This window comes from Glandiceps talaboti, chromosome 4 (assembly GCF_964340395.1).
Source record: "Glandiceps talaboti chromosome 4, keGlaTala1.1, whole genome shotgun sequence".
NCBI lineage: Eukaryota > Metazoa > Hemichordata > Enteropneusta > Spengelidae > Glandiceps > Glandiceps talaboti.
In genome coordinates, this window is record NC_135552.1 from 542,494 (window position 1) to 556,972 (window position 14,479).

General features: G+C 35.7%; 1 protein-coding gene across 1 annotated transcript in view; it reads right to left on the minus strand.

The window, feature by feature from the left end:
* Positions 1-5,511: 5,511 nt before the first annotated feature.
* Positions 5,512-14,479, minus strand: part of LOC144434676 (integrin alpha-6-like) — a 207,381-nt gene continuing 198,413 nt past the window's right edge. Inside the window, exon 25 of the mRNA XM_078123182.1 lies at positions 5,512-14,182. Coding sequence (XP_077979308.1) covers positions 14,045-14,182 — 138 coding nt within the window. The 3' untranslated portion in view covers positions 5,512-14,044. The remainder of the gene's footprint in view (positions 14,183-14,479) is intronic.

Here is a 14,479-nt window from a genome sequence, read left to right on the forward strand (position 1 = left end):
ACTGTATATATATATTTTCTTGTATTGCTAATTTAGTTTAGTGATAAGATTTTCTTGTTGTCGAAAATGTTAATAATCCATGTAAATCGGCAAAATCATGTAAATACTCGTATATCGTATGTCTTGTGTTTTCTGACAAGCTTTGACATGCCTGCCTAAAATGACGATTTTCGCTCATGGTTGATTGTAGCGGGGCGGAGATACGGCCGGCTCTGTCTTTGCTCGGAACCACGTGTGAAAAGTCTCGTTCAGAACGACATGCTATCAAAGTTTCCCTCGAACCACATTTTCCTCATTGTTCTTTAGCTCACCGGCAGCTACTTCCATGTGTGCTAATTCTAAATGTTTCCTATTCTCTAAACATACTTCTTGATCATACTAATTTTTCTTAGCCCCATAGGCATGCTATTTGGCTATACAGTTCAGTTGCACATGATCTGAAAAAATTAAGTTTAACGAGTTTATCAATGTTAATTAATGTCTTGTTGCATGCTCCAGTGGTTTGATTTTAGGGACCGGTCAGTTTCTTCAGCCGGGGGGGGGGGGCGGTGGATTCTTAAATTGGGCCGACAAAAAGTCACTGACCCCCCCCCCCCCTATCTGTAAAATAAAAAACATGCTGAACACCCCCCCCCCCATCACTTAATTCTAAAACATGATGACCCCCCCCCCCCCCCATATATATAATATTCACATGACAGGTATTTTTTTTATCATGGCTCAGTGTGGACTGCTTGACTGTCTTGCATCTACTTTATAAGATCCTGGGTTAGCACTATCATAATTATAATTATTGACTACACAAGGTAAATACATTCCAAAAGGAGTTTAATAGCATCTTGACAGTGAAAGATATTGGAAAGCTTGAGCAGGGAATATGTATATCTCTCATGGGGGGTCCTAGGGGGTCTCCCCCTTAGAAGCCCTGGAGGTTTTTTACTCTGAAAAGTCAATTTTGAGACTATTCAGGCCCTTTCAGACAATAATTTCCAAGCTTTACAAGACAGCACCAACATGTAAAAAGAAAAAATATATTTGAAATATTAAGTTTGATAGCATCTTGACAGTAAGAGGTAGGGGGAAGAGCTTGAGACTGGGATGTGTACACCTCATGTAGTGGGGGGGGGGGTTCCTCCCCCTAGAAGTCCTGGAGGATTTTTACTCTTAAAGCCAATTTTTAGGCTATTCAGACCCTTTCAAGCAATAACTTAATCCATGCTTTACAAGACAGCACCATCAAGTATCAGAAACTATTCTTTATAACTCACACAGGGTTGAAATATGTTCTTAAAAAGTTAAATGGCATCATCATTTACATGTAGTAAAGGTCAGCACATCTAATGGTAGTATCATTGGTAGGGGAGATTTGGAGTTTAAAGCAATTTTAGACTACCTTGGCAAACATTTCACATCTTTAAAAGACTATCATCTCAAATTAGAATTGGGTGAAAATATTTAAGAAAAGTTTAATACCATTATGACTGTAAAGAGGTTGTTGGTGCATCTGAGTGTTGGTTGAATGCTTGAGTGACCTCTGGGGGTGAGGGAGTCCTTGGGCGTTTTCCCCTGGCAGATCTGCAGTTTTTTGCTTCTATTAAGGCAATGTTTAGGTTATTCATAGCCTGTGAGGCCAAGCTTCGAATAGCTAACGTAAATGTAAGTTTTAAATGAGTTTCCCATGTCACATAAAAATGGCCCCGTAACATTGGTATAGTGGCATTAATATTGCATGTATAGTAAATAAAGTCACCGGTATGTTAGAGAACTTTAGGTGGTCATACCTATAGTGTATAATAGAAACTGGAATCTGATGAGATGTGGTGATTTGTAGTGTCAATAACATGTAGTGTCCAAATAGAAAGTGTATTAATCCCTTCTGACAAGTTCATAGTGACGAGTAGGGAACAATTTAGATTAACTTCTTTTATAAACTATCTATGAAGATTACCATTACGAAACCTTCAAGTTCACTTTTGCCCCAAAGTGCAATATAAGTGAAGCACTGATTGCGAAACAGCCAAGCATTTACATGTTCTGTAACTAGTGTGGTAGCTGGGTAATACATGTATATGTATATTTATAGTTATGCTTGAACTAATAAGTAAGAAACAGGGAGAAAAACAAATATTTACATGTACCACATTTCAGGCAACTTGCTATATGCCATTGTAGAAAAAGGAGGCGAGGTCATTTCACCGTCGAGTACCCAACAATACTATAAGATAAGGTCGTCTACTTTTCACTGTCTTCCCGTTTAAATATACTGGGGGAAAAACAAATTGATAATTATGGTTGTTTGCTCCAGTGGAATTGAGTCGGACAGTTACACTGTCGAGTACGCATGATTAAAAATTTTGTTTCATACTCTTTTCCACGTGTTACAATTTGTTATCTTTTATAACATTTGTCGCATTTCTATGTTTAAACGCTGTTTCCTTTGTGTGACCTGCACTCTTCCTATTCGCGTGTAAACTCTTGAAAGCTCTCTAGCCATTGTTAAATTTAAACTACACCACTATTGTAGTTCAAGAACACTCCCATGTCCATCGATCATGCAAAGCGTGTCATTGAGAATTACCGTCGTCGCATTTCTATGCTTAAAAAAGGTATAAAGCATGGAGATTTCGATTTTCGTTTTAAGTACAGTGTTGTTGAGAAGAAATTATCGTTCTCCAAAATTACGAAACTTAGTATTACTCTCGCATTCGTGTTTTTATTCTTAAATATCTGTAGATTGATAGAACCACTATAGCCAGTCGAAAAGCCCACGAGTGTGGCTCTATAAAAATGTTATTGTTTAGTGTAATAGAGATAACGAGATGACTACCAACATAGAATATTATATAAGGTGCCTAAAGCGCAAACGAGACAAGAGAATTCACCCTGTGCTTTTAGGCACCGGTCAGTTTCTCCAGCCTGGGGGGCCGGTGGATTCTTAAATCGGGCCGAAAAAATTGACTACACAGGGTAAATATATTCCAAAAGGAGTTTAATAGCATCTTTGACAGTGAAAGGTACGGGAAAAGCTTGAGTGGAGAATATGTACATCTCTTATGGGGGGGGGGGGGGTCCTGAAAAGTCAATTTTGAGACTATTCAGACATTTTCAGAAAATAATTTCCAAGCTTTACAAGACAGCACCAACATGTAACAAGCAACTACATAGGGTTAAAATATTTTTGAAATATACTTTGATAGCATCTTGACAGTAAGAGGGGAAGAGTTTGAGACTGGGATATGTCCATCTCATGTGGTGGGGGCCGAGGGGTCTCCCTCTAGAAGCCTTGGAGGATTTTTACTCTTAAAGCCAATATTTAGGCTATTCAGGCCCTTTCAAACAATAACTTAATCCATGCTTTACAGACAGCACATGTCTTAAAAAATGGTAATATTTCACAGCTTCAAAGTTAATGTAAATTAGAAATGAGTTTCCCATGTCGCATAAAAGTGGGCCCGTAACATTGGAATAGGGGCATTAGTATTGCATGCATAGTCAAGTCACCGGTATGTGTGAGAACCTTAGGTGGTCATACCTAGTGTATAATAGAAACTGGAATCTGATGAGATGTGGTGATTTGTAGTGTCAATAACATGTAGTTTCCAAAACAGAAAGTGTAATAATCACTTCTGACAAGTTCATACTGATGAGTAGAACAAATTAGATTAACTTCTTTTATAAACTATCTATGAAGAGTACCATTACGAACCCTTCAAGTTCACTTTGCCCTAAAGTGCAATATAAGTGAAGCATTGATTGTGAAACAGCCAAGCATTTACATGACATGTTGTGTAACTAGTGTGATAGCTAGGTAATACATGTATATGTATATGTATAGTAATGTTTGAACTAATAAGTAATATTAAAGAATTTATGTAAGAAACAGGGACAAGAACAAATATTTACATGTACCACATTTCAGACAAGGCTATATGGCATTGTAGAAAAGGATTTTTTTTCTTCTATCACAATCCAAATCATAATGACCCCCCCCATCCACAATTTTCAAAACAGCATGACCCCCACCCCCCACTAACTGCCAATTTCAAAAAACAGAGTGCCCCCCCCTACAAATCCACCCCCCCTCCAGGCCGAAGAAACTGACCGGTCCCTTACTCAATAGGTAGACGTAGAAGACGTCGGAAATGTCCTGTCGACAGTTCACAAGTGTGTCTCTATAAGTGTCATGATCTCTCACCTTTCTTTATCAGGGTAGACTCTGTGTCGCAAAAAATCCTCAAGTAAAAAAATACAAAAAAAGGAAACGATTCTAATTGACGTAAGGTAGGCAAAGCACTCCTAAGAATCGTGATCAATTAGGAATCAAGTATTAACTTCTACTTTTGACTAAAGGTCGGCAGAAAGCCATAATAGCATCCTGGTAGTAGCGTTATTGTTTTAAAGTTTATATTGTATAAAATCTACTTAATTAAGAGACCCAGCATAGCCCCTCCACCAACGTTGGTGGAGGGTCTATGGACCCAGTAATGCGAACATTGAATTGTCATACCTCATTTTAATGTAAATAATTATGTAAAGTTTAATACCAATCCATCACACGCCAAGCATAGCTGTTGGAAGGGGTACTAGTTGAAATGTATCTTTTATCTCATTTCTATGACTTTCCTATTATCAATACAGCTAAGTAACGTCTGTATTCATCATTTACTCTTCATCTATCTCAGTTTACAGAGCAATCTTTTATTAAAGTTGATTGTTGACGAGCTATGTAGTCTTATCGATATACAAATGTCTTGTACTCAACGTCTAGCTGTTTTGTACTATTGTGTCTGAAAATTCTATTATAGTCGTCCATGAGTATATGCTATGTGCTACGATATCAAATGTTTTGCATATGACAGAATTGTATCTATGTTTTACTTTTAATTCTCATAAAAGAGGGGAGAATGTTATGGGTGTCAAGACAATAATTTAGACGTGCTTTTATAAATTTAGGACATCTTGTTTCAATAGGTATTGCTATCATTTTTCCTGAGAATAAGAGACTTTAGTGATTAGGGCATCACATTTTAGATAAGACGGAAGAATGTCATGACTCTATATGTTTAGGATTTTAAAACATAGCCTGTCTGGAAAACAATTGTCCTCAAGGCATCCCTTTGTTTCAAATTCACGGACCTAAGCGTCATTCACGCAATTTACATATAGTCATGTTTAGACAATAGACATTCCAAGTTTTCCTGTAAAGTGATTTGTAAAATTTAGGGAAGTCGATTGCTGGCTCTGGCCACAGGCCGAACTCATGGCTTTGATAAATAAATAAAGTTTATGTTCCAGTTCACACCACATATATAGTCTCGTATGCAGTTTATCATTTTACTACAAGTCTTGCTGATCTGAAAGATTTGTCATATTCACCATTGTTAATATCTTGGATGAACAAGCAGCATTTCTATCACTACGTCTCTGTATCTATTCTATCCAATTCAAACACATTCTCACAAAAAATATCCACCTGACAACACAATTATATTGTTAAAACTTTTATACAGAATCGTTTATTTTGTATGAATGTAATACAATGTAATGCAGACAAGTTTCAATAAGCACAGTTGTATAAAAATTCAAGTTTAAAAGAAAGGTTTTTTTTTTGTGTATTTCAGTATTACATTGATACAAATCAGTTGGTGCCACCCAAGTCTGTCACAGAAACATTTGTTGCTATGCCACCTAAGTCTGGCAAAAAAACAGTTGTTGCTATGCCACCTAAGTCTGGCAAAAAACATTTGTTGCTATGCCACCTAAGTCTGGCAAAACAGGTCTTTGTAGAAGACACACTCCCATGTTAACTTGTACTAAAAAGTCTCTCTTATGGAGGAAACATATGAATATTGATAGTTTATCCTGAAGGTCAAAGTATAGGTCAAAGATCAATATCTCAAAAGAAAGTTTACACCTATGATGTTTGGCAATCAGATTAAATCAGATGTAGTGTACACAATGCAATTTCTTTTTGGCTGTTACTGTCGTTTGTTCTTTTGTGATTTTTAACAAAAAAAGACACATTTTAGCCTTAATTTGCATATCACTGATGGGATCATCATGTAATGAACAATTCCTAAACTAAAGACACCCCAAGAACGTTCCCACCAAATCTCAGTAAATGTGGAATTACAGACTTATGACCAACAATAGCACCAGTGGTGTTGTAGTACAACTATACAGTTTTTAAAAATGTTTACCCACATGCTGATCAATGCTAGTATAGGTGTTCATTTGCTGAATGACTATCCAGTTGCCTATCCAACTCTGATATCTTTGCAATACTCATGGTTATTTGGCTGTTGCCATGGGCATGGTCTTGTTGCTAGGTATATTGGTATACATTTGTAGAATGTTTATTCATTTGTCTATTAATCCCTGTTACCTTTGCAATATACGTGATCATTTGGCTGTTGCTGTGGGTGTGGTCTCGTTGCTAGGTATATTTGCATACACTTTTTGAATGTTTATTCACTTGCTAACAGTCCCTTTTGTTATCTTTGTGAAATATACCACCGTTTAGCTGTTGCTATGGGCGTGGTCATGGTTGCTAGGGATATTTGCATACATTTTTTGAATGTTTAATCACTTGCCTACCAGGTATTATTTGACCAAAATATACTGCAGTTGGTGCTAAGGGCATGGTCATAGTTGCTAGGGCCACTTGTGTCAAAATCTTTTGAAGAAAATCTGTAGAATAACTTCTAGAAACATCTCACCAAATTTCTGTCTCATTGACCAAATACTCTTTGAGATATGAATTTTTGACCAAAATTCACATTTTTACACTTTATTTGTATATCACTGATGAAATCATTATATGCTTAATAATTTTTCATCTGTACACCCCCAGATGCATTCCCATTAAACCCAATTTGCACAGTAATTTTGGAATTTTGCTTTGAACAATTTCCCAACTAGACACCAAAAGTAATCTCCCCACCAAATACCAAGGCTATCGGTCTGGCGGTTTTTGAGTTTAAGACACACACACACACACACACACACACAGACAGACAGACAGACAGACAGACAGACATCTCACCATGCCTATAGCACTACTGAACCTTATCACTTCAGTTGTGCTAAAAAGTTATATGAGCACAACACCAATCCTTGTGTATATTCATGTTCCTCTATATTATCTGTAGACATGATTTACAACAATTACTACAAAGTGTGTGATTTAGCTTGAAGAATTAGCTTGATTTTGATAACTGACCTTGAAGGTCAAGGTTAAAGATCAATGTCTCAAAAGAAATCTTGCAGCTAATAGATAATAGGGATAGACACTTGAATGGAGTCTCTAGTTATACAAATTTTAAGTTACGTCATAAATATTGACTTTTAACAACAAATGTGGCTGTCATTCAGTTATGTTTGCATATGTCATGAAACAAAATGATATGCATATGTACCATATGACATGTCACGTTTGTGTAAGATTTGAAAGAAACTGGATATTGCTGTCTGAGAAATGACGTATTACAGACACATACATGGACAGAGCTGTGGCAAGTCTGGCACAAAAGCATGTGATTGCAAAGGTAAACACTACTGTATAGAACATTAATATGTTTTGGCAATAAAGAACAATTAATAATTAGTAAATAAAAAGTTTTCTTCCCAAATGTACACAATCTGCATATGGTTACTTAACACAAAACTTAACTTAAAGTTTGTGTTTTTTACAGAGCACCATCAAAAACAATCTACAACAATTTGTAATGATTACATCTCATTTTTTAAAACAGGTATAAAGAAATATTCAGAGCATAATAGGTTTGTGGTAGGGGATATTGTTTGTTTGGCATTTTCAATATCTACTGACACAGAACCGTGCTTTAGAAATGCTTCTTACCAAATATCATATGAAATTTCCTCAAATAAAATGTTAACATAGGTGACAAACATTTATGAAGGAAGCTGGATGTGATAAAAATAATATCAAGCATTTCTTCACTATTGGTATACTCTTTTTTTGCAAATCTTACAACCCATAAAAATAGCACCAATGGCATTGTAGCACAACTGTAAGTATAGGTGTTCATTGCTGAATGACTATCCTGTTGCCTATCCAACCGTGTTGTTATCTTTGCAATATACGCAATCATTTGGCTGTTGCTATGGGTGTGGTCATGTTGCTACATATATTTGCATACATTTTTTGAACGTCCGTTCACTTTTCTTTTAATCCTTCATGTTATCTTTGCAATATACGGCTGTTGCTATGGGCAGGGTATTGTTGCTAGGTATATTTGCATACATATTAAAATGTTTATTCATTTGTCTATTAATCCCTGTCATCTTTGTGAAAAATACCACCATTTGGCTGTTGCTATGGGCATGGTCATGGTTGCTGGTGATATTTGCATACATTTTTTGAATGTTTACTCACTTGCCTATCAGATGATATTGTTATTTGATAAAATATACTGCCATTTGGTTGTTGCTAAGGGCATGGTCATGGTTGCGAGGGCCAATGTCAAAATATTTTAAAGGAAATCTGCAGAATAACACTTCTAGAAACATCTCACCAAGTTTCAATCTCATTGACCAAGTATTTTTTGAGATATAAGTTTTTACCAAAATTCATATTTTTACACCTAATTTGCATATTACTGATGAGATCATTATATGCTTAATATTCTTCATCTATACACCTCCAGATGCATCCCCATTAAATTTCAGCCCAATCTGCTTGGTAGTTTTGGAATTAAAGATTTTTGACCAAAATTTGGCAAAAAGACACATTTTAGCCCTAATTTGCATATCACTGATAGGATCAGCATGTTGTGAACACTTCTTAATCTACTAAACATCCTTAAGAATGTTCCCACCAAATCTCAGACCCATCTGCCCAGTATTTTTTGAGTTTAAGTTTTTTGACCAAAATTTACATTTTTTGACCAAATCACACACGCTAGCCAGGTAAGATAATTATGATTTGAACAATTTCCTAAGTAGACACCCAAGGTTATATACCCACCAAATATCATGGTTCAGCAGTGTTTGACTTTAAGTTGTTTACACATACACACAGATAGCCAGCCAGACACTTTGCCATGCCTATAGCACTACTGAACCTTATCAGTTGAGTTGTGCTAATAACCTGAGAAAATGTGTGAAACATGGAAGAATATGGAAGAAATGTTACATTTGACACATAACAACATAACAGTGTTTTTACAAATGTAGTTGAAATTATCACACTGGACTGACCATGTACGAACTTCACTATAAATGCACAGAGAGGAATTCATACTGTGCTGAATTCCACCAGTTACCAACAAGTCATTGAGAATGACATAGTCCCCGCTATGATTGGGTTTTAAGGAACTGGCAGGTTATGTTGTCATTTTCTTGATATCACTACTCTGATATGCAACAACACTTGTGAACCTAAATCAAACAGACTTAGATATGTTGTGTCTGCTCGTTGGACATGGAAAATGCCTACTCATGTTGTGTCTCCTCATTGGACATGGGACATGCCTACTCCTCAAGATGACGTGAATCAAACCATTCAACAATAAAGAATAGGTCGGGTATGGGGGGGGGGGGGGACCTGTTCAAGCATGTCTGAGTTATGGCTTTGGACATGAAAACTGCGTCAACAAAATGGCTGCCAGGTAGCCATATCGGATTGTATCACGACGAAAATGGATATGCACATGTATGTCATAGAACACTGTCCTAACACCAACTTTGAATGAGATCTGTTCAAGCATGTCTGAGTTAAGGCTTTGGACATAGAAAATTCGCAAACAAAATGGCTGCCAGGCAGCCATATTGGATCGTATCACGATGAAAATGGATATGCACATGTATGTTATAGAACACTGTCCTAATATCAACTCTGAATGAGATCTGTTCAAACATGTCTGAGTTATGGCTTTAGACTGGGAAAATTTGCAAACAAAATGGCTGCTAGGCGGCCATATTGGATCGTATCTTGACAACAATGAATATGCACATGTATGTCATAGAACACTGTCCTAATACCAACTTTGAATGAGATCTGTTCAAACATGTCTGAGTTATGGCTTTGGACATGGAAAATTGGCAAACAAAATGGCTGCCAGGCAGCCATATTGGATCGTATCACGATGAAAATGGGTATGCACATGTATGTCATAGAACACTGTCCTAATACCAACTTTGAATGAGAACTGTTCAAACATGTCTGAGTTATGGCTTCAGACAGGGAAAATTTGCAAACAAAATGGCTGCTAGGCGGCCATATTGGATCATATCATGAAACAAATTGACGTGCATATGTATGCCATTGTATGTTGCCCCTGTACCAAGTTTGAAAGAAATCGGTCCAGGCATCTCCAAGAAACGGCTGTGGACGGACGGATGGATGGACGGAACCCAATCCATAAGTCCCCGTCCCGGACTTCGTCCGGCGGGGACTAATTATAGCTCCACACTCAGACTCCATAATAACATTTTTTGATATTCAATACCTCCTTTCTAATTTTTGTTTTCAAATCTATGTTTACAGCTGGAAACAATTCGTTACAATTTTCTTTAAAATTATCTTTTGTTAAAAAAAATGCATCTTTGTATAATTTTCTAAATGCAAAGTAGAACAAACCAAGCCAGGTTAAATAAATCTAAATATCTGGTCCTATGATGGCATGTTCTTTAAGTTTGAAATTTCACATAATTACATGAGTTGTATGGCTATTCAAACAAACTGGACGTGATTATTCCTGTATCATATTTACTATTCTTGTACTAAAATCATGATTGCATAGCTAGCATTACTCTTATAACCATAACAACAGCAACCTAGTTACAGGGTTCTCCACATGCTCTGAAGTGTTTGGGCGAGGTCTGTACCAGTTAACACCCACAAAATGTATCCTGAGCAGTATACTTCTTATTAAAGCTATTGTTTCTGCAAATTATGCATGTGATCCCAGCTTGGAAATTACATCTTCAAATACTGATTTACCTATAGGAATATGAATACATGTACTAATGAATATTAATGAATAACCAGTACTCCTTTGGATTGGGGAGAACCCCTGCTAGTTTTCTGTCTGTATCTATACACTGGAGAATTCCATATTGGCATATATTTAATTATGAATGAGTGTACACAGCTACAATTGTATTACATTGCGTGTTCTAAGCAGGAACATGTCAAATCCTATTACAATGTCTGCATACTTCCTAATAGAATTCTCCTAAGTGGCCATCGCCTCAGATTCAACGTACAAACAGGTTTAAGTTTAGTTTCGCAACAAGATCAATTCAACTCATTAATCCCACGTAATCACTGTTATATGTATTTATATGTATGTATTGTAATCATGGATTTATTATTGAAGTAAATGTAATCTTTGTGGCTATGTAGTTCCTGTCAATGCAAAAGAAATTTCATGTTTTTCATGACAAATAAAGTAATTATTAGTTTTATTATAATTATTACCACAAAGTACATTAAAATCCCATGCAGCAAGTCTTCATATAAAAATCATGCTAATATTATTTTTTCGTATAAGTCTGCTATCGTAAATAAAAAAACTATTATCAAAGACCTCCTAAAAAAGTTTGCAGTATGGGAAGACTTTTGTTGTCTTATCCTTCATTCATAAATCTTGGAAGTGCAGTTTTAGCTGTAAGTCAGTTAACAATTTAAAAGATTGAGTAAATGTGCTCAAATATACTTCACAGACTTTACAATCACAATCTCTACAGTTAAAATATAATCCCATGCACTTGTTACTTGAAGTCATGTCTCTAAACCTAGCTCTACAATTAGTCCATAGTGGTTACTACAAAAAGTTTCACTTTATATACATGGCAAACTAAAACTACTTTAACTTTACAAAATACCCAACTGTACTTGTTTAATCTTGCTTGGCAATTTAAAATTCACAATGGTACTCACTACGGAGTACAATAACTACATAGGTAAAGCTCACACTTTAAAATATGTTTAGGTGAAATTTAAAGGACATGATTTTGTAAGTCACATTTGTTTTTGTGTTTCAATATCCTGTAACCTAAATCATTTGATAAGTTAAATGCTAAAATACAAACTTTGCCAAACATCCTAACTGGACAATTGAGTACATCTGCCAATGCTATAAATGTGTCTTTAGAATATAATTACTAATACTATCAAAACAAAAAGACAGCAGTTCTGTCAGACTTTATGATTGGATATACAAGTCATTTACGTGTTGCAGGTTCTACACCAATCAAGTCATTTACGTGTTGTAGGTTCTACGCCAATCAAGTCATTTACGTGTTGTAGTTTCTACGCCAATCAAGTCATTTACGTGTTGTAGGTTCTACACCAATCAAGTCATTTACGTGTTGTAGGTTCTACGCCAATCAAAAAGTGACATTCATATTTAAAAGATAAAAAATATCAAAACATGAATGGATCACATCAATATGTACACAATGGTTGTGTTTGGGTGCCTTAACACTGTGATAGTGTAGCAGTCTATAAACCAATCAGTGACCATCGGTGATAATTATTCATGAGATTCTACAAATGAGAAATGTGTGTACATCAACTTGTGAGGCAAAGTATGACTATTGATGCAGTCAAGTCACTTTACTGTCTGAGATTCTTTTTATACTAGTCACTCACAAGAGGGTATTCACCCAAATACAAAAGACAATATAAATTATCAAGTTTTATCAGCATTCCTACTGTCACTATATTATTTTGAATATTGGACTAAAAATATATAATAGCTTGGCTTTCATCTTCAACCACTATTGTAATTACAAAACATTGAATCCATAAGTCTCCCATCAACCCACTTTCGAATAAATCTCATAATAGTATCTAGCTCAAGATGATAAAAGTACACATTACACACTACAGATATTGCTTGACTTATAACTTACATATTTATATCAAGTGCCTTCCAAGGAATCAGGGATACCATAGCATTATGGAAGGTCTTCACACTTTTTTTACTTGCTTAAAGCCACAGTAGCTGGCTATTTTGATAGGTTTTGTAAAGTCAAAGAATTTTTTTATTACACTGTGGTCCAACTCTGAACCTGAGAAGCTTAACACCACTGTGAGTTTACTGTTATGATAATTTTAGGCCAATGCCAATACGTCAGAGTAGATTTTTAATCTTGATAATCAGTGGGAATGTGTTTTACTATTAAACACACTGTATTGCATACAAATGCTTGTTGGTACATAAAAGCCTCGTTCTGAAAGCCTCGCCACCCACTAGCACTATATGCAGTAAAGCTGGACACTTGTCAAGCATGTCTGAAAAATAAATCTATTGAATTTTGGTCACTGGAAAAAACATGTAGTTGTTACTACTGTGGCTTTAAGCATGTATGGAGCAGTAATCACAAATTTTCAGTTACACTGTAACTTCTATAGCATGAACATGTTAAGATATTTGACCACAAAATGTTCATAGTAGTACATACTGTAAGCATGCATCCTTAAGGTAACAAGATAGGAATAGTTTAAAACAAAATGTATCACAATGTGTTCATTATCATTTTATGAATGACTCCCTATACTAAACCCCTCTTTAGAGAAGAGTCAATATAAAAAGTGACTGGTCAACGACACTAAAGAAGTCAGACACTGTAAACTGACCTGTCTAAGTCCAAGGCACAATACACATAGAATAGGCCAGAATACAGAATACTAGTACATACACTATCATAGAAACCCCATCAATAAAAGACAAATAATTTATACAATAGAAAAAATTAATTCTACAGTAAAGAAGAAACATAACATGGCCTATATTATATGTAAACAACAAGTCTTGATAGGTAACCACTTTTAATGATGAACTGGTGCACAATTATACTTTACAGAAATTACATATACTTAGGGTTAAGAATTCACTTCAAAAGTTCACCTCTGTTATAACTTATCCCCGTTAGCTTTGAATATGTAGTAATTCTGCAAAGCGTAAAATTCAATTTTCCCAAACCCTGACAATTTTAGTACTTTTGTTAGCTATTTTTTATAAAAATAAGACAGTTGTGACCCAACCCTCTTAAACTGTTAAACATCTCCTTAATTGTAACGTTCCTCTTGATAAGCTGTTTCATATTTATAAGATCTCTTGTCCATGCTACCATTTCTGGAATGCCTTGATGTGCCTCGAAAACTGGCTTTGTTCTCTCCCACTCGTTTCCGTTTGAAGAATCCGCACTGTAGGAAAAATGAAAAAAGAATATGAAGACACACAATGAGGACACTTATTAAAACTGAATCTAAGAATTGTACAATCAGGACAGTCTTAAAATGAATTGTACAAATGATTTGGGCTGTATAGCATTTTAGTGAATACTGGAAATGATAAAGAGAGTCATTACATTCTGTTCACAAAAAATAGTGCCAATTGCATTGTAGCACAGCTGCACAGATTTTCCAAATAGCGACAATGGCATTGTAGCACAACTGTACAGTTTTTAAAAATGTTTACCCTCATGCTGATCCATGCTACAT